Genomic DNA, 20,573 nt, shown 5'->3' with positions numbered 1-20,573 from the left:
CCTTCAGGCCATTCTCCCCAAGCTGCTTCTTGTGCCACTGCTTCCTCTTTTCCAGGCAGAGCCTCGCTTCCACCTTTACCCTGAAAACAGAGGCCACTAATGGGGACACAGGTCATTTAAAACCACCTGCTCTACCTGCCTCTCCGAGCTCTCAGACTGTCTTCTCTCCTCACCATCGCTGCTCTGGACCCTTCCTCCCAGGGACTCGGGGCTCTCCTCCTCCCATCCTCTCTCTGGACCACCTCAGCCACTCAAGGTTTCCTCATCAAGGCCACTGTCCCCTGCCCCTTTATCTGCATCCCAGATCTTTCTTGAGCCATAGGCCTTTAAAACCAGCTGCCTCCTAGACATTTTCCCCTGGAAATGCGCCACAGGCCCCATGGACTCCTGCCTCCTCTCGCCCCTAAGAGCATTCCCCCAGGGCTCTGTTTATATCTTCTCGGACGTGAGGGGCGTCACCTGGAGGACTTGTGAAAGCACAGACTGCTGGGCCTCTCCCCAGAGTTTCTGAGTTTATGGTCTGGGTGGGGCCCGAGAAGTCGCCTTTCTAATGGGTTCCCGGGACCAAGCTTTCAGAACAGCTGGGCTTGTGAGCAGCGTCACCAGCCCATCTCTCCTCCTGTCACCAGAACATTCTACCAATGACCAAATCCTATACTTCCCTCCTCCACGCATCTCGTAACCCTAACCCTCTCCTTGGCATCCACCTCCTCATGCTCTGGCCCTGCACCAGCCCCTGAACGAGCTCCCTGCTTTCTCTTTTGGTCTCTTAATGGCATATAGGCTCAGGGACACTGTCTCCTTCCGGGCTGGATTCTCGGCGCCTGGCGCAGTACTTCACACGGTGTGGGTGTTCAGTAAATATTTGCTGAGGAAAGGAAAGAAGTGGGAGGAAGGAGGAAGGAGGGAGGGGGAGAAAGAGGGAAGGAAGAAAAACAAAAGGGACCCATGCCCCAAGGGAAGGAAGTTTGCTGCAGTCATGTTGCGCACAGGTTGCTAGAGTGACCATTCTAAAACGCAAACACTTATTTTGATGACACCATGTCCCCACTTAAAAAATTCGAGTAATTCTCCATCGTGTCCGGGATGAAGTTTGAACTTCATACATAATGTTCGAGGCCCTTCAAGCCCTGGCCCAGCCTTCCTTTTCAGCCTCTCCTTCCCCCAGATCACCCCCCAGCCACCCAACACTTGACATCTCATGTCACTGACCAAATGCTATGCTCCTTCACATCCCTGCCTTTGCACCTGCTGTTCCCACTACCTGGAATGGCTTCTCCTGTGATTGTGCCTTAACTTATCCTTCAAGCATAGCTCAGATGTCACTGCTCAGATAAAGCCTTCCCCGGCTCTTATGGCGTCACCCATACCTCTTCTTCCTGTACTTCCTAGGAGACACTGTTCCAAGAAGGCAGGAAAAAATAACAGCTGCTCACATTACAGACCACTTACTACGTTGCCAAACTCTCTTCTGAGGGCTCTGCACAGATTAACCCTCGTTCATCCTCACATCAACCCTTTGAGGGATGTGCTATTAGCCCTCACCCCACGTTACAGAAGTGGAAACTGAGGTGTGAAGAGGTTCAGGTAACTTGCCCAAGGTCATCCAGCCAGAAGGTGGGAGAGCTGGGCCTTGTTCACCACTGTGTGCCCAGGTCCTAAACACAGGGCACAGCACAGTCAATGCGCCCATGATTATTTTTGGGATGAATGAAGTCTAGCAGGCAGTATCTTTTCTTCAACTCTGTATCCCCATACTGGGCAGAAAATATAAGCTAATAAATGTTTTTGGAACAAATGAATGGATGGATGGATGATGAGTAAATGAATGATGCAACTGCCTGCTTGCCATAGCATGAATTTAAATTTAGCCCTGTAAGCGTCCTGATGCCACGTGGTAAAGGGTTGAGGGGAGAGGAGGAACTGAGTGACCGGGAAAAAGCGTGCAAGCTGGTAACTGGTTTGGGTTTATTTATCTTAAAGTCTTTGTTTACTCAAAACCTACCTGCAGGTAGTCTAAATTAATGTAATTTTCTTCCTATGTGTATATCAGGGGTTTGACAATTGAAAACAACTTCCAACAGCTCAAGACAGATCTGGCCCAGGCAATGATACCTGCCCCTGTCCCTGCCCCAGCCCCGGTCTCTACCCAGCCTCAGCCTCAGCCCCATGCGGCCCATGTTCACAATGGTCGGGATGAGGGAACAGAGCAGAGGGGTTGAGGTGGACAGTAGGGCGGCTGGAGTCAGAATTGCCTGGGTTTGCCCTGGCTCGACCACTTATTGGGTATGTGACCTTGGGTGAGTCACGTGACCTCTCCGAACTCTGGTTTCCTCATCTGTAAAGGGCAAAGAAAAGAAAGAGCGTCCTCCTCACAGTTTTTGCGAAGACCAACGAGATCACTGCCTGGCACCAAATCCGTGTGCCGAATGCTATTTGTTCTGTGTCATCATTGAAGGATCTGATGTTACTGGGCCCTCTCAAGAATCTGTGAACCAGTTAGGACAGGGATTATTCCCATTTTTACAGATGAGGACACCTGAGGCCAAGGACCTCCCTTCATGGGTCAGACAGCAAATAGGTAGCAGAAACACGGCTCCCTCCCGCGGAAGATAATCTAAAATCCCTAGCTTCCAATTTAGGTTCACCGGACGCCATCTACTGACCGAGGCAAGCAAGTGGCCGGAGATGGAAGAAAATGTGCAGCTGCCAGAAGGATGCGTCCACTGGTTGGACTTTCAGGCACAATCCTCAGGCGTGGCCAATTAGCAAATAGCACCGCCCCCCTAACTTGACTGCTGCTGGGCTGAGATGGCCCGGATAACCGACGCCCAGGAATTGCACCTCCCACAGTATTCCATTTGGAAAACAGGTCTGACCAGATGGCCTGTGGCAACTATGGTGCCAGACAATTTGACTGTATGTCCCAGACCTGACCCAGGGAGGGCAGATGAGGACATCCTGAAGCAGCTGGCGGTGTCAGCTTGTTATCTGGCTATTTCTGGTCGGAGAGAGAAGTCTCCTAGGTCCTACTTACCATGGTGGTTGATATGGTCTCAGTGGTGATGGAGGGAGCAGTGGTTATGAATTCCTTCCCCCCTAGGGCAGTCCCATCCACCTGTGGTCAGAGGAAGGAGTCATCAGAGAGGGACACACAGAGAGAGAAGCCAGATTCACCTGCAGTATCTGCCCCCTGGGCTCACGAGTCCCAGCGACAAAGTGACAGGCTGTGTGAGTGATCGTACACTGGGGGCACGTGGGTGTTCACGCACAGACTGCATTACAGATGGGCCTCACAGGCCCTCCGGTTCACGTCAATCATCTTACTCGACGGACAAAGGAAAAATAACCCTAGACAATTTGATCAATTCTATCCAAATTTTAATGCATGTATTCTTTGACCTGGTGATCCCATTGCTAGGCATTCACTCTTGGGATATAAACTTTGAAGACTTTGCCGAGAAGTATAGACAAGGGAGTGCACTGCAGCACGCGTTAACTGCAAAAGAGGTAAACAAGCACAGGTCCCCCGACGGGAGGCTGCGTGGAAAACCAGGGTCCCCTCCTGAGTGGAACTAAGAGGAGGAAGGTGGGTCCACATATGCCAGCAAAGAGCGATCTCCAAGAAGATTATGAAAAGGTAAGGTGTAAAAGAGAACAATCTCTTCCCTGTAGAATTTTTAAATATCTAGAGATGTAAGTATACACGTTGGTATATGCATATTTTTCTGGGAGGAATCAGAAAAAAAATTCATTTAGTTCTGTTTGAATTTCATAACTGTGAACATTTTGATATCAGTAAGGATTGCTGAGTTGTGGAACTGGGGGCCAGTTTAGTTTTTATTTCTCTGTGTGAAAACAAAACCCACGTTACAAAACAGGCCAGAGGAGGAACACGTTGCCTGAGGTCACAGCTGGTCAGAACTCAAGAGTCCTGACCCAAGAGTCTCGACCACTGCACTAGCAGCCTCTTCAACCCCTATGCGTGTTATAAAAGTGGGAGGGAAAATTCTGGAAATGACAGCGTTCCCCATGTTGTGTTGGTTTACGTTTTTCTTCAGTTCTTAAGACAAAGACGGGTGTCCAGGGCAAGAAAGCCCTCAGCACAGCAGCTCTCTGGCCAGAAACAACCAAGAACCACAAGCTCAATTTGAAAGTTTAAAAACCACAGAAGGAACTTCGGAACCGCCTGTATCAATTCATGACAGCCTTCTCCAGGGCACTCAGTGTGTTTCCTCTCACTAAGACAATGATTTGGGGTCTCTTTTTCCCCCAGTATGTTCATTTTGCCAATCTGATGTGGAACCCTTGTGCATAAAACAATGGCCCAACGTGAGCCATTGTGGCTGAAGCTGGCTTGGGGTCTCACATCTTCTCTTTCCGAGCAGGCCCTGGGATACATCAAGAAACCTCTCGCCCTGGCCAGTTTTCTCAGTGGTTGGAGCACCAGCCCACGGATCGAAGGGTCATGGGTTCGACTCCCGGTCAAGGGCAAGTACCGAGGTTGCAGGTTTGGTCCCCAGCTCTCTCTCACTCTCTGCCCCCTCCTTTCCTCCATCCCACTCTCTCTAAAAATCAATGGGAAAAAGTATCCTGGGGTGAGGATGAACAGCAACAAAAAAGAGAAGCCTCTCCAACTCCTTAGAGCAATCGGAAAGCCACAGTCCTAACCCACTAGCCACTGGACCTTACCAAGCTCCGAAGAGGACAGAAGGGACATGATCATCCCACGTAATGGATGGGGAAGTTGCAGCACTGAGAGGTGTAGTCTGCCCACTCCCACAGCTCAGGAAGGACAGTAAAGGGCTCAAGAGCATCAGCACTAAAATGAGGGCTCTGGGGGAGCCAAGGTGGCCAGGGTTGGCCAAGAGGCTTTGTCATGGTGCTGATCCCACCCCGAATGCCTAATACCTGTGCTCAGGGGACACTGAAAGGCACAGGTTACCTGGGCGTCCACAGTGGTGACTCTGGTCTGCAGCACAGCCTCTGGCTCGATCTTCTTCCTGATGGCCAGACTGCTGACAGTCATGGTTTCCGTTTTCACGGGCTGCAGGGAGATGAGGAAAAACACTTCGTAACTCAAGCCCCGGCATGGCTTCTGTCATAGGCAACTGCGGTGTAGGGTCAGCAGGTTATCTCTCATCCCTACAGCTGGCCGAGTCTCCAGAAGGGTACACAGGTCAGGGCAAAAGAGGCATGGTGTGATGTTACAAACATCCCGAGAGGAGAGCCTGCCCGTGACCCTGCAACCACTTAACCTCGTGGTGGCTATATGCTGGTTTTTTAGAGAACCATTAAGAGAACATCTACTATTTAGTTCATGTGCTCTGTGCCAGACCGCATGGTAGGTATTTTCCCTACATTCATGCCATTAAATCCTGAACCACTTCAACGGTTACGCTACCACCTCATTAGAACTGTTCTTTAGAGCAGAAGCCACACACCTGGAGACCCCTGGGCGCCAGGCAGGGGATATAAACAGTGAAGTGGGCTTGTTGAGGCCTGGGGGGAACTCTGGAGCACATGGGGCGCCATTCAGGTTTGGCCAACTGTGGCCATGGCTTCTGAGTGACTGGGTCATTTGATTTTTTTAAAAATTATGTACTTTTTTTAATGATATAAGAAAAATCCCTGTATTTTATATTCAATGCCCTCATTTTTAAATCAAGATCAAAGAAAACAGCCTGCTGGCACGGCTCAGTAGTTGAGCATTGACCTATGAACCAGGAGGTCACGATTTGATTCCCTGATCAGAGCACATGCCCAGGTTGCAGGCTTCATCCATAGTAGGGGGCGTGCAGGGGGCAGCCAATCAATGATTCCCTCTCATCATTGATGTTTCTATCTCTCTCTCCCTCTCCCTTTCTCTCTGAAATCAATACAAATATATTTTAAAATATATATGTAAAAAAGAAAACACATCTGCTAGCCAGATCTGGCCCGGGCCACTGGTTTACAACCTATGCTCTAGAAGTCGTAAGTTAAATGATCAGTTTCTTCTGCATCCTCCATCGGGCTAGTTCATGGCTATCCACACAGCAGGTATCCACATATGTGAACTGAATGAATGAATGAATGAATGAATGAAAGCTAGCTTGTCATCTGTTTGGGAGAGGGGTGAGGGGATTCTTATAGACGGTTGTACCCCGGAGATCTAGCCCTTCAGCTACTAGTGCCTGCTGTGTGTGGGCTTCCAGGAGCTGCCACCTGGCAGGGGAGCAGACCTGTCAGCCACTAACGTACTTGGATACCACCGGGAGCAGAAGCATCACTGAGCCAGGAGGCTGTGGAGGGGACAGTACTTCTTCCCAGGGTGGTCAGGAAAGCATCTGCTAGGGAAGTGACATCTGAACTCTGTCCTGGAATATGACGCATTTGCAAGGCTGAGAAAGGGAGGAATAACCTTCCACCCAGAGGCTACAGCACAAGTGAAAGCCTGGGTGAATGAGCTCACGTCTCAGTGCCTGTAGGATGGGGAAGGGGAGAGTGGTGGGAGGTAGGCTGGGGCTACAAGAGACGAGGGAGCAAAGGAATAACATGAACAGAGATCCTCTGAAGGAAGGACACAAAGCAGAGAAGCCCAGACAGTTTATCCCTGTGTCCCCCTCAGTGACGACGTTTCCGCTTCTCTGGGAGTTTCCACAGCTACCCCAGGAAGCCCAGGCCCCAGGGAAAGGAGCCCGGGCCAGGATCAGGACAAACCCTCCGACTTTGAGACCAGGCCGGGGCCCCTGCGAGGTGTCACAGCACATGCTCTCTGCAGTGCCATGCAGCACAGGCAAGGGGAGGAGGAGGAGTCGAGTAAGACCTGAGTGCTGGTCACTGCTTGACCTCAGGCAAGTGATGGGTTCACAGGGTTAAAACGCCAAGGTGTGCATGTTAGGGGTAAACTGAGAAGGCAAACATGCGAGCACAGAACCATGCTGTTCTGCGGAGGGACAGTCATGCAACACGAGACACAGCTTCAGCCTGAGGGATCTGGGCTGCAGGCTGGCGACTCGGTCTTCTCACAGGTGGCCCAGGGCCCTCTGAACATGCAGTGCCTGCTGGGCCCAGTCTCGATGATGCTCCACTGTACCTCAAACTGGGGCATATCCGGGGTGGAGCAGGCCCCTCGATCCGGGCTATCCTCGATGCCCCCCGACTCGTCATCCTGGCTGGGGCCCCTCTTGCTGAGATCCCGGGAGAACACCAGGCCCTCTGTGTCTGAGTCGCTCTTGTCTCGGTCGAGCTCAGGCAGACTGCGGGAGAAGTCTTCGAAGGCGCTGCCGTGGTAGTCACCAATGACCGTGAAGTCGACCTCGGCTTCCAGGCTGGACGTGGAGCTGACTGTGATGCTGGAGCACTTACGCTCGATGGCCAGGTGGTTGTCCTTCAGGAACACCGCGTCCCTCTCCTGGTCCTGGTCCTCGTCTCCCGTGTCACTCTCTGGGGCCCTGGGACGCGGCGGTTTGACTTTCTCCTCCGAGCCCTCCCTCAGCCCTGCTCTCTATGGCCAGATAAAATAAAAGGAACGGGAGTGTGGGATGAGAGGGAGAGAGAGAAAGAGAGAAATCAAGATGGTAAATGACAGAAGAAATCTGGGGGCCATGTCGAAGTCCCAAATGGAAGAGCAGGTCAGGAAACAAAAAACACCCCGGGAAAGGTTCCTTGACATTGTAACAAGCTTAAAATAACCAAAAAGTTCTCAAGAGTGGGGACGCTGTTTTCCGGGGGTCTCCTGATGATGGCAAAGCGAGTACAAAGCAAACATCCTGCCAGTCGGTTCCTGGACAGGAGGCTCCATCCAACGTTTGGATCTGGGAGCTTATCAGAAGCGGCACTGTGCACAAGGCAGGGATGGGGGCCCAGGTCCCAGGCCCATCCGTGCAGGCTGGGCTCGAGAGGCAGGAACCAAGGAGGGAGACCCAGGGATCAGGAAGCCCAGGCAGGGGAAGCGGAGGCTGGAGCCAAGAGCTTTCAGGAACAGAGGAAGCCAGCACGGTTTGTCAATTCCACTGAGTCCCCACGGGAGGGGCCAGCATCGTCTCGAGGGAGGACCAATACGGGGTAATTCCTGGGAGCTGGGTGCCGCATCAGTTCAACCCTGAGCTCCATGCGTGGGCCGACGGGCAGGCCATGGAGTGGAGGCTCTGGGCCCATCAGTGTAATTGACAACAGCAGGCCAAGGAAGTGCCGGAGGGGAACCAGCAGCTCTTGTCTGACATACATACCTCTCACCTGGCCTGTCAGGGATTAAACACCACACATACATTTGGGGCAGGTTCATGACACTCCTTCTTAAAACCAATCTAACACCCACCAAGTGTGTTTAAAGTACACGGCTTCAGGTTCTAGAGACTCAGTGCGCTTAGAGATTCCCTTGCTTAACTAGCGTCCATTTAGCCAGTTTCTGGAAGGTTGAGAGGTGTGAGGACACGTTCAGACAAGCCGGAGTTGAGCTGCCACGAGAAGCACTGCCAGCGCAGGTGGGAGTCTAAGGCAGCGATGCACCCTGGCCAGGCGAGGGTTACCGGGGCATCAGGGCACCAAGGGGCTGCAGAGACCTGAGGGCCTGAGGGGCTGACGAATCTCAGGCGCCCCCCTTTCCCAGGGGGTTTTGCTGCTAAACTGGTGAGGCGCTTCTCTTCCCTGACTGCATCTCCGGATTTGTTCTGGATTAGAGAAGATAGTTAGTCTTAAGGAGGCAGAAAGGCTCTGGGCACTGGGACCGAGAGGGAACCACGAGTGACGGATGGGAACCTCTGGACGGTAGCCTCCCCAAGGCAGGAGAACCAGGGGAGGGAAAGGATGAAGGAAGGTCACTGGATAAGCCAAGCCAACAGGTAGGAACCCAGCAGGTGGGGGCAGCAAGGCAAAGCGCGTGTGTAGTTTGCTGGCGGTGGTGCCACCTTCTCCACGGGGTCAACGTGGCCCTTTGGGCACCGGATCACCCCGAAAGCTGTGGGTTTGTGGCTAAGCTCACACGGGCCAAGCAGGTGAACCCTGCATTCTGCTTGGGCTGCACTCAGGGTCAAGAACTCACAGGGATGGACAAGCAGCCTTGGATGGCACTAATGACGAGGGCACTGAACATGCTTCTAAAAGCTACACAGCATGCGGTCACTGCCCAGCTGGGGGCAGCGGTGGGAGTGGGGGCTCACGTGGCCAGCTCCCCCAGTAGCTTCCTCCAGCGTAGTTTCACAGCCCGAGTCGGGAGACATGAGCTCGAGTTCCTGGTGGGATGTAGTAGGAACGCCCTCCCTGAAGTGGCTGGTAGCGGGTGACATCATTGAGGAATGCGTGGCATCGGGGCCGGCGGTGTCCTCTGGGGGCTGGAGTTGGACGAAGCCCAGGTCTAAAAGCTTATTCCGCTGCTGCTCTGCCTGCCCGAGGGCGGCCTCTGCAGACGACTCATTTGGAAGGGCCCGTGTTTCACCCTGACTCACTCGCCGACTTTCAGCTCCGTGGGTCTCAAAGATCCAAATTTTGTTGGCCACTGAGGTCTTGCTAATGTCTTCCAGGGAGCCCTCGTGGCCCCCAGCTTGGAAAGGAGTCATCTTTGGCTTCTCTGAAGGGAACCCCAACCTTAGAGCAGCAGCCCCCTCAACTTCTTCAAGGACAACTCTGCGCTTTCTGCTGGCAACGGGAGGTGCCTTGCGCTCACCTCTGTCCAGAGTCACAACAGGCTCTACTTGGTCCTTGGGTTCTGGACTCTCTCTGAGAAACACAGGGGACTGTTCTCCAAAGGGATCCCCAAGTTGCAAAGGCTCCCCTGACCCATGAGGGGTTGGGCTCGTAGAAGCGTCCTCAGGAGGAGCCTGAAAGGGACCATGGGAGGTTGGGAGCGGGCTGATCACCTCCATCTGAAGAAACTCTGTGTGACCCTTGCTGTGCTCCCTCATGGGTTGTCCTGTTCGGGTGTGAACCGGTCCCCTGTCTTTGGGCAAGAAGTTGTCTCTGTCCGGTGTGGCTAGCGTCCATGGAAGGGCGCAGGCTGGGAAGTCTGGGCACACGCCCCCTCCTCTGTGAGGTGAGTGGTTCCTCCATACTGCTGGGGGGCTTTTCTCAGCCTTTCCCATCAAATCTTGACTCCTGGGGGCCTCTTCCTCTTCAGTGATGGCAGATGCTGGGTGGGTAAACTCTCCTTCCACCCCCCACCCTGCTTCTTCCCAATCTTTAGCAAATCTCTGCCCTGGAGAAGATCCATTACCGAGCTGCTGGTCAAAGGCCTCCGGGTCACTGGGTCCTCCGTGGTCCCCGGGAGGCCTCACCCTTTCCTCCAAGGAAGCTGCGTGGGCTTCACCATCTTCATCCTTGTTCCTTCTGGAAGCTGCCGGAGAGCCCCACTGGTCGGAGGCCCTAAGCTCAGAGCTCTCTGCAAGCTCTCCCGAGAGCTCCCGCCTGGTCTCATCTCCAGGAGGGGCTTTCGAGCGCTCTCCTCTCTCCTCCAACAGCAGAGGGAGGATTTGGTCTTCAAAATCTTTCTCTCCATAGTTGAAATAGAAGCTCCTCTCTACACCACAGTTTGCACAGGAAGTATCGGTTTCATCACTCGAGTCAGCTCTGTCTTCCTCGTGGGCTGGGTCTAGCAGAAACGACTGAAGTCCTCCCTTGTCAGAGGTTGGAGAGGAGACATCCGCCTCTGCTGGCCTGATCCCCGGGGCAGTGAGCCTTTCACAAGTGTGGATCTCCTCCAGCTCCTTTCTCAGCTCCACATGGCTCTCCAGCTGACCTGAGACCCGGCGCTTCCTGATGGTTGCCTCCCCGGTGCCCATCCTGAGCTGGGAGCCCTCAGGAAGTTTTTCTGCCAGAGTGCAGCCTGCAGCCAGGGAATCCCCTCCTGGGCCGTTCCCGACCCGGGGGCCCTCCTCCCACAGTGACTCAAAGTCTTCAGGGCTTGCGATCATTCGTCCTTTTTGCTGGGTGCTTGCTCCTCTGGCTCCCACCATTTCCTCAGTGGCCACTTCAACTTTGAACTTGTCCACCAGGATATCCACCTTGGAGAGTCTGCCATCGGCAAGGATATCTGCAAGGCCTGCCTCACTTTCTTCCTGCTGCATGGCGGCCACTTTTAGAAGGCTGAGTTCTTCTGGCCTAGTGCACTTCCTTTCTATAAATACCCAATGCTCTGAACCCTGTGTTTCAATTGGAGCAAGAAGAGTTAACATGAAATAGCAGGCACCTGAAGAACAGGTCACCTTTTCCCTTTACAAGAAGGGACCATTCTACCACCTAAAGGTCAACATGTCTGTCCCCAGAACTGGCTGGGGGGAGGAAGGCATGACAATACTGGTCAGCCTCATCAAAGCTCCTCTTCCCATCAAAGCACCCAATAAATTATTTACCAACTCCCCTCAACTGCCACCCCAACTTGGAAAAATGGGATGGGGTCTCCTCATGTTAACCGTGGGGAAAATGGAGATCCATGGATGGGCCAGGACTCTCCCTCTTCCGTTTTCATAATATAACTGCCACTGTCGGAGGGGAAAGTAGCTGATGTTACGTGAAATCAGTGAATGTTAGAGCCAAAAGAACTTCTAAGACACCTTCAGTCCAATCTCCTCATTGTGCACATGTGTAAACTCAGACCTAGAGAAGATCAGTGACTTACCCAAGGTCACAGTTCATTGATAGTAGTCAGGAAAAGAGTGTCGGAGTTTTGATGACAGATCCTGGCTAACTTATCTCATAACGTATGGAATATGGGTCCCACTGTGATCTAATGTGAAGTTGATGGTAAGTATTGAGATAAGTTCCATAAGCTACAGCCTGAAATCTGACCTTTCTGCAAGAGCTTCTGAGAAGGAAAGGGATTAGAATGAAAAACACAAACTGGCCAGCTCTCCCAGTTATTGCCAGTCACCGCAATGGCTTGAACAGCTTGAAGTTTGTGGGTTTTATTCCCAAAGAAACAGGTACCATGGCCTGTCCTTGTAGAATTCTAACGAAATCCACAGAAAAAGTAGACAATGATTGGTCAGAACACATCACCAAAGGAAACAATCTCAAGATCCAGGCATATCTTGGGTGTAAAGCACCAACAAGAGGGCAGCGCTGTCAAACCACCGACAGAACAGCCCCACCTCCCTTTTGAACAATGCTAGGGAGGGAACCATGGACTTCAAATCATTCAAAAAGGAAGAAGGCCATTGGGATTTTAATCTTACAGCCACAGAAAACTTTCTTCACACAAAATCTTAGTGGAAGTCTACTATGTAGCACAAATGGGGGGCTGCCCTGTTGAAGTTGGGGGCCTAGTGCCTTGAGGTACTTTCCTCCTTAGAAATCACGGCTCTGAGTCAAGCCCCTCATGGTAAAGATGTGGAAACTGAGGCCTAGAGAAGGTGAGCACCATGCCCAAGGTCAGAGAGTGAGCTAGTGCAAAGGCAGGCCTAGAACCGTCTCTGAGTCCAAGTTCTGTGAGATGCATCCATGGTAAGATGTGCCCCAAACTGCTCCCGACAACAAGCTGGGGGAAGTTTATCTGACCTTGGGCTCCGATTCAGGTAATGACTTGGAGAGGAGTCTGTCAGATCCCATCAGACCTAAAGGATTCTGCAGGATCAAGGGAACACTGTAAACCCTCTTACCTCCACTCCCCCACTCCATTTCAGCAAAATCTCCAGGACTGTCAGGGAAGCAAACCACATTAAGAGATTCTCACCAACAGAAAAGAGAGATAAAAGGAAAGGAGAAGGCCAGATAAAGTCGGGGGTGGGTTCTGAGATTTTACTTCAGGCGGTTAAGCCTTCAGGACCACAGCACTCGGACTTTCCCAGAGAGAAGTGCTTGAGAGCCTACAGACGCCAGGCCTCTCTTCTCTTCGACTTGGGAAGCAAATGCCTTTAGCTGCTCCCGTCTCAGCTTGGACTGGCATCATCAGCCTGGCAAGGAGAGCCAAAGACGGCCCATGAATTCCCTTCTGGAACATTCTTGCCCCAAGTCTAACTAGAAACTAGTTTCTAGGCTAGTGGGGTGGGGGCTGGCACAGAACAAGATTGTATAGGGGAAAAAAAAGGGAAACGTACTTATATTTAATTACTTTGTCCCAGGCAATACAAGCCTTTTGACTAAGTCAGCGGTTTTCAACCTTTTTCATCTCATGGCACACATAAACTAATTACTAAGATTCTGAAGCACACCAAAAAAAATTTTTGCCGATCTGACAAAAAAAAATGGGTATAATTTTGATTCATTCGCACCAGGTGGCTATTGTTGGGTTGGCTGTTGTCATTTAAAAATATATATTCTTATTGATTTCAGAGAGGAAGGGAGAGGGAGAGAGAGATAGAAACATCAATGATGTGAGAGAATCACTGATCGGCTGCCTCCTGCATGCCCCACACAGGGGATCGCCCTGACTGGGAATCAAACCAAGACCTCCTGGTTCATAGGTCGACGCTCAACCATTGAGCCACACCAGCTGGGCTGTTGTCATTTTTTTATTTGACAATCTAAGGGAAAAGTGGCCAGGGGCCCTAACTAAATAGTCAGGTATTGCTTATTTAAAAAAATTTTGAAATCGTTGGTCTAAATTATTAAATTTAATCCATATGGTAACTTGTGAAGCAGGTGCTATTACCCTATTTCAGAAGGGGAAACCGGGGCTCCCAGAGGAAGGTGACTGGCACAGATGACAGAGTGAGCACTGAGAGCAGAAGGGGCTATGCTTCAGACGAGTGAAAGCAGATATGCAGGAACCTAAAGAGAAAAGAAAAACTGAACGAAAAAGAGCAAGGCGTCACTGCCACCAAAACGCTGGCAGAGCCACAGCTGGCCCTGGGGATTGGCCTAAAGTCGTCCTGACCAGATTTTAGGATGGGGAAGATGTCAGGGGAGCCCTCGGCCATTCTTTCCACTGAGCCAAGATGCTCAGTGCCTGCTCAGAGTGCCCCCTGCTGTCAGATGGAGGCACTGAGGTAAGACAGCCTTGGAACAGAAGCTGAAAGAGGAAGTGGAGCCGATTCTGCTCCCCAGGACAAGGAGCAAGTCGCCAGCCAGGCAGTTTTGCGGACTCTGGGCTGGAGCTCTGGCTCACATTTTGGCACAGAGGAGGGGGTCCGGGATGAGGAGCTCTCTAGAAGCCATGCCCTGGGAGAAACTGTTGAAGAAAGAGGGTTAGCGGGTGCTCAACTCTGAAGGGCCATCCTGGAGGATGCAGAGCAGGCGTAAAGGCGCTTGGGGACAGAGCAAGGCCCACAGACTGGTGACTCAGAAGGGCAGACAATTCAATATGAAAACTTCACAATGGATGACTGAAGACAAAACGAGCTGCCATTAAGAACAGGCAGAGCCCCCTCTGTGGAAGGGACTGGACCGACAATTTTTAGGAACCCTGAGGAAGGAAGCATGTTGCCCCTCTCAAGGGTGGGCATCTGCCCTTGGCTCTGGGAGCATCTCTGTGCTGCAGGGCATCACTGCTTCCCTAACCTTGGGATGCTGCTGACTCCTGTCCAACTTCTCTCAAGAGTGTGCTGATAGTTTTGTTTTTATTTTTACAACAGAGGAAAAATAACTGTGATTTATGTTTTACCACTTATGTAGCTGACTCATGTTTCTATTACAGTTCCAGCATGTTTTCAGCAGCTACAAAATTTTTCTCCGGGGAATTAAGAAAGGTATATGCCCTCAGACACTCTGTGCCAACAAGAGAGGGTCATATATCAGTTAGTACCTTCCAATCCTGACCGTCCATGAGGTGCTGGGCCTGGATTCAACCTGGCATCCAAGCAGGGGCACAGCAAGTTCCAAGAGCCCCCAACCTGCTGCTCTCCGGGGCCCAGAAGCAATGCCCTCCTCATTTAGAATGCCTGCCTTACCAACATCTCTATAGCTCCAAGGTTACTCCTTGGAGCAAGATGCCCACTTTGTCTGTCTGGAGACCCTGATTGATCCACGGGGAGTTTAGAAAAGAAAGAGGTAGGGGGATGAACGGGATGCCATCCCCTACCTAACCACAGCTAGACCTTACGTGGGCTTCTAAACAGTAACAAGACCTTAGGGCAGAAGACATTTAGGTGCCATGACCCCTGATCCCAAGCTTAAAGGGCAGAGCCTGCCTCTAGAGTCACCTGCCTCTGCAGGGCCCGAGGGAGCTCATTTCTGCCTCCCTTTGAAGCCAGAGGTGTCTTCCCTGAATGGTTTCAGTCCTGATTCCCGGGCAGCAATGGATGAGGGAGGGGCCTGCCCTTTATGGATCCCTGGAAAGGGGATGTTCATTTGTCACAGCCGGGAAACCAGGTGGGCTGCCCACTGCTCCCTGGGCACGGCAGAGTCTGCTCCACCCCCTTCACCCCAGAGAAAGGGTTTTCTTAAGACCATTAGGGTTCTGGTTGGGCGGGGAGGTGATGACAATAACCTCAGGAGATGCTGCGAGGCTTTTCTGAGTGAACACTTCCAAGCCTGTGGCCGTCTCAGGCTCAGGTGCCAAGTCCTGCTGAGAGGTGTCCTGGGTCCTCTGGGACTGCAGGGGAGGCCCAGGGCCAGAGGAAAGGGAGAGAGGGAGGAAGGGAAGGAGAGACAGAGAGGGAGAGAGAAAAAGCAGGAGAGACACACACACAGAGTCCATAAATAGCCCCGCTTTGTAAATCCCACATCTTTAGGTTTTATAGATTAGGTAAGGAAAGAGCCGCACTGCTGTGGGGCGGTACAGAAAGGAACTGCCCCTCCAAGCCATTCAGAGAGGGAGGCCCACGGCCAGCTGCCAGCCAGCACCGTGGCTTTGGGCCTTCCCGCATCGCCTGCTCATTCTCATTCAAGAGGTTTGGGAGCCATATCACTTGCACACGGTTCCAAGTCTTCTCTGGGTGTCTTTGCTTTAGACGATGGTTCAATCCTGTAGTCTGGGTCTCGGCCCCTTTAAGAAAGTTATCTTTGAGATGAAAACCTAGGCTTGGCAAATCGGAACTCTTCTTTATAGTTTGGGGTCCCTGTATTGGTTTAAGCTCCTACCGTTTTCCCCTTGGCCCAGATGACGCCCAACACCCGAGGAAGCTACTAGGAACCATGGATGAAACACCCTGCAGATCTCCCCTGCAAAGTCCATGTTTGAGCAGGAATTCTAATCGTCAGCAATGCCCATTGACTGTCCACACTGTCCAGTTTATAAAGTGTGTTTATATCCATTATTTTGCTCAACCTTCCCAATAACCCAACCCTATAGAATGGCAATCTTAGTTCCCTTTAGATGGACTGACGAGCCAGTGAGGCTCAGAGAGGTGAGGTTATTTGCCCAAGGAGTCAGACCGGTCCTTAGCTAAGGCTCCTCCCCACCCCCCAAATCTTTAAAGGCCTCTAAATGCTCCAAGGTGAGCTCCTGGACGGGACTTCCTTCTAGCAGTGGGAAGACAAGAGAGGAACAGACTCCGCCTTTTAATGATCCAATTCTAGCAGTTCCAGCTGTCACCAGCAGATGGGGCACCCCCAAGCCAGACTGCTCTGAGGCCAGCCCAATGCTCCAGGAGCCCAGCTCTCCAGGGCTCATCCTGCCTCTCTCTGCTGGAGTCTGACTGTGTCAGAAGCCCCTGCATCCCACCCTACCCACTTCAGGACTGAAGAGAGTCCACTCTGGTCAAGGGTCTCAGGGCAGGAGCAGGGCAGGTAACTGGATCACTAGACCAGCCCCCAGGCACGGGTCAGCCTTGATTATGTCAAAGGTGACCACAGAAGCCCTCAGTGGGTGCAGAGATTTGCCCTCCTTCCATGGCACTGGCCTTAAAAGCCCCCAGATCATCCCTAACTTTGCGAATCACCAGCCAGGGGAGCCATCATAGCGGCCTCACTGTGGTGACGAGGCCCTCTGTTCGCCGGTATGGCAAGGCCATGGGGAGTGCTGAGTCAATAGAACGCTCTGCTTATTAGATCATGGCTGCATCAACCAATTGTCAAAGCATTAGAGGACAGCACACACGCAATTGACTCTACGTCTGGTCTTCACACAATTTGGTCTTGCTTCTAGGCAGTTGTGATTTAATAGCAAATACAATGCCTGGGACACAAGAAAATTAGATTCTGGCTCCTCTTCTATCAACTATGACACTAAAAAAGTCCTTCCCCTTCTGGGCCTCAGGGCCCCATCTGTGACATGATGACCTTGAACCAAGCGGGTTCTGAGGACCCTTCCAACTTTAAAAGGGATCCTGACTCAAAGTTAACCTTCTGTGTGAGAGTCCCAGGTCTCTCAAAATGAAACAATAAGTACTAGTAACTCGTACCGAGCCTCTGGGTCTCTGCTGGCCCCTCCATGCTTTATCTCATTTGATCCTTACAATATTCCTAAGAAGTAGATGCTTTATTACCTCTACTGAACGGAGGCTCAGAGAGGTTAAGTCACAAGCACCGGATCATCCAGCTAGCAGGCAGCAGAGCCAGAGTTCAAACCCAGGCGGTATAAGTCTAGATCCCAGTTGAGGTTGAGCCCAGTAAGCAGCAGCACTAGAGTATAAAAACCCAAGCACAGACGGAGGTAAACACTGCCAAGATTTAGCAGCGCTAACAATAACAGGTTGGGGTTATCAATACAAGAATTCTCGAGATCCTGTCTTTCTCTTTTTCAATTGCTTTCCACTCCGAAAGGCACAGGAGCAGCTGGTTTTCCTGGAGGACCTAGTTCCCTCTAGTGGGCTCTGAGGATCCTTCCTGGAGGGAATACTTCCGGATCTGGGTTTTCACAATAGGCTCAAAAGGGTCTGGTTACTGGATAGAACTACCCTGACTCTTAGAGTTTAGTGTGCATGAGAACCGCCTGGGGCACTTGTTTCAGATGCTGATTCCAGGGCTCTCCCTCCAATATTCTCATTCAGGAGGTCTGATGTGGAGTCCAGAATATGCATTTCTAACAAGTACCCCTTCTTCCCCATTATACTCTGGCTGATGGAAGGGGAATACACCAAGCCACTTTGAGTTTTCCAGGATGGTCCCTGGGGCCCCGGATTCCAAGATTCAGTGACTGTCTTCCTCAGCTTAACCCACCACCCCATCCCCATCATCAGTGTACGCAGCAACAGGGAGGAGCATACAGCTGTGGGGGTGACAGTGAATCAGCACACTTTCCCACCCTCTTTACCCAAGGCCCCCGTTGAGGGGTTCAGGGTGAGACCTACCTCACTGGCTTTCTCAGGGGTGCCTTTGGGGGAGGGGGAGGCGGGCGAGGAGGGCAGCCTGCGTTCCCGCTCCCAGTCTCGATCCCGGTGGATCAGTTTGCTGTTGGGTTCCTTCAGGGTCCTCTTGAGCTCGTTGATGCTGGCCTGGTGCTTCAGCAAGACATCCTCTGGCTTGTCTAAGAACTAGGGTGATGGAGAGGACAGCCAGGCATTAGAGGAGCAGCTCCAAGATGGGCCATCGGGTGTGGTGAAAATGGCAACAGTGACCATAGCTGCCCTATATCAGCAAGGTGATGCCCATGTGTGATCTGTGGCACTCTCCAGCACCTCATGAGCCAGGCAGTGCAGGGATATTAGCCCCAGCAGGTGCACATAGCACTTGAGATTAAAAAGAGGAGACTTCTGCCCTGGCTGGTATGGCTCAGTTGGTTGGAGCTTCATCCCATACACTGAAAGGTGACGGGTTTAATTCCCAATCATGGCACATATCCATGTTGCGGGTTCAATCCTCAGTCAGGGCACTTATAGGAGGCAACTGATGAATGTTTCTCTCACATTGATGTCTCTCTCTCTCCTTTCCTCTCTCTCTGAGAGAGAGAGAGGGAGAGAGAGAGAGAAGGAGAGAGAGAGAGAGAGAGAGAGAGAGAGAGACTGACTGACTGACTTCTGGTCAAGCACAACCTTTTCCACTTCTCTGCCTGGCCTCCTGGTCTTAGAGCCCGAACCCATGCAAATCCCACTGGTCTGGGTGAGTTCCCTTTGGTGCTGTGAGCCCAGTCTAAGTCACAACCGAGGTACAGTGAAAACTTGCCAACCCTGTTCACTTGGCGGCTCTGACCCCCTCCTTGGCCTCCCAGATCCTGGTCCCCACCACTGACCAAGACTTGGACCACGGTGCTTAGCAGGATCTCCAGTCTAGGCCCCTCCTGGCCCAACATATGCAGTAAATCAGGCCCTGTGGGGCCCTTCTAAAGCCAGGGACATCCATTAAAATGGGTTCTGTTCCCACACCAAGGACCAGGGACCCAGGGACCGGGAAAAGATTGTGTTCAGTATTCTCTGCTGACAGCCTCTACCTTTCCCAACCACCCAGAATCTTCCAGATACCTGTGGGTATTGATTCCTCAACAGCAGACAGGGTGAGATACAGCCAGAGAGGGGTGTTCAGGAGGATCAGGAGAATTAGAGACCAGGAAGAAGATAGGTAGGTCCAAGGCTGTACACAAGAACCGAGCCAGGTATAGCCGGAGTCATAGGTGAGTCCCACATTGTACTGCCAAGTCTGAGCTCTGGCCAGTGCATCATGACAGAGTACTCTGCCCCCAGGTCACGTGAGGTGCAGCCTTTGCACATGAGATGGCAGTGACTTGCCAAAGCTGCCTGTCTGTCTACTTCTGGGGGCAGGGCAGTAGGCTGCTGGCCGAAAAACCCTTATCTGCAAGGCTATTTGAGGGTTCATGTCAACTCGATTCAGGGCAAGAAATGGACAATATCAGCTTATTATAAAGTCAGATCAGGAGATTCTAGAACTGCCTGGAAGGTAAGCTTGTCCTTGAACAAGCTAGACTCCTCCCCTGGGATTCTCTCTGGCATCCGAGGATCCTCTATGATTGACTCCTAGGTGACCTCAGAAAGGAAACGGATGCTACTGAGGCTTCTGCTTTGCCTCCAAACATCTGCCTGTACCTCTTTTCCTCGAACCTGATAGAGTTTGATGGATTGGGGCTGCAATAGACCCAAGATGTGTCTTGTGACCTTCTGTCCTGTACCTGCTACTCTGGCTCAGCGGGCATGTAGTGTTCCTGACAGCTAGAGGGAGCGGTGGAACCCCAAGATCCTTGAAAGGCCTTGGGGAAACCTAGTCCAAATGCCTTACTGTGCAGGTGGAGAGCTGGGGCCTAAGGGGATGTTCCCAAGACCTCAAAGAGTCAGTGGCAGAACTGGGGCTAAAATCCAGATCACGGTCCTTCCCCTCGGGCCCAAGAATAAATCCACTTCTCTTGCAGTGAAAGTTCAAATGAAGAGATGGAGACTGTGTGAAAGGGAAGGAGAAGTGGTTAACACAGATGAATAAGGTGAGGGAGAGGAGAGAGAGGAGGAGAAAAGGAGAGGAGGCTTTCCTGACAGCTAGAGAAGCAGACCCCAGCCAGAGGGAGGGGCAATGGAATCTGAGAAGATGCAGATGTGCTCTGAGGCTCCTCCCTCCCACCCCTCCCACCCACATCTGGTTGCCAATAGATTTAAAAAAAAAAAAAAAAGCAGAAGAGATGAGCTCAATGAAAGCATGGAATGCCTGGAAGAGCTGAGGAACACAAGTGGGATAGTCAGCAGGGACGGGGGAGTGAGCGTGGGTGGTCTGGGGAGGCAAAGTGTGAAGCTGGATAGAGAGGAGGGGAAAGAGGGAGGGGAAACACTGCTGGGGAATGGAGTCTGAGCAGGATGCTGAAGGATGAACTTAACAAGGGGAGCTGAGGGGGCTGGGTGTAGGAT

General features: G+C 51.9%; 2 protein-coding genes across 12 annotated transcripts in view; both read right to left on the bottom strand.

Moving 5' to 3' along the window:
* Positions 1-20,573, bottom strand: part of EPB41L1 (erythrocyte membrane protein band 4.1 like 1) — a 155,557-nt gene that overhangs the window by 10,950 nt on the left and 124,034 nt on the right. For 9 of the 11 annotated variants that reach the window (XM_079783532.1, XM_079783530.1, XM_079783528.1 and 6 more), the window contains 4 exons: positions 18,084-18,266; positions 7,079-7,489; positions 4,946-5,047; positions 3,038-3,118 (listed from right to left, as the gene is read on the bottom strand). In XM_079783532.1, coding sequence (XP_079639658.1) covers positions 3,038-3,118; positions 4,946-5,047; positions 7,079-7,489; positions 18,084-18,266 — 777 coding nt within the window. The remainder of the gene's footprint in view (positions 1-3,037; positions 3,119-4,945; positions 5,048-7,078; positions 7,490-18,083; positions 18,267-20,573) is intronic. The other 2 variants (XM_079783526.1, XM_079783527.1) reach the window with 1 other exon arrangement.
* On the bottom strand, positions 8,503-13,217 carry LOC307106834 (uncharacterized protein). Its single transcript, XM_079783537.1, has one exon. It carries the CDS (start codon positions 11,148-11,150, stop codon positions 9,081-9,083), a length of 2,070 nt encoding a protein of 689 aa, XP_079639663.1. The 5' UTR covers positions 11,151-13,217; the 3' UTR covers positions 8,503-9,080.

Source organism: Cnephaeus nilssonii, assembly GCF_951640355.1.
Source record: "Cnephaeus nilssonii genome assembly, chromosome: 11".
In the NCBI taxonomy this organism is placed as follows: Eukaryota; Metazoa; Chordata; class Mammalia; order Chiroptera; family Vespertilionidae; genus Cnephaeus; species Cnephaeus nilssonii.
The sequence above is the reverse complement of the archived record's forward strand: the minus strand, read 5'-3'. Positions and strand labels throughout refer to the sequence as shown.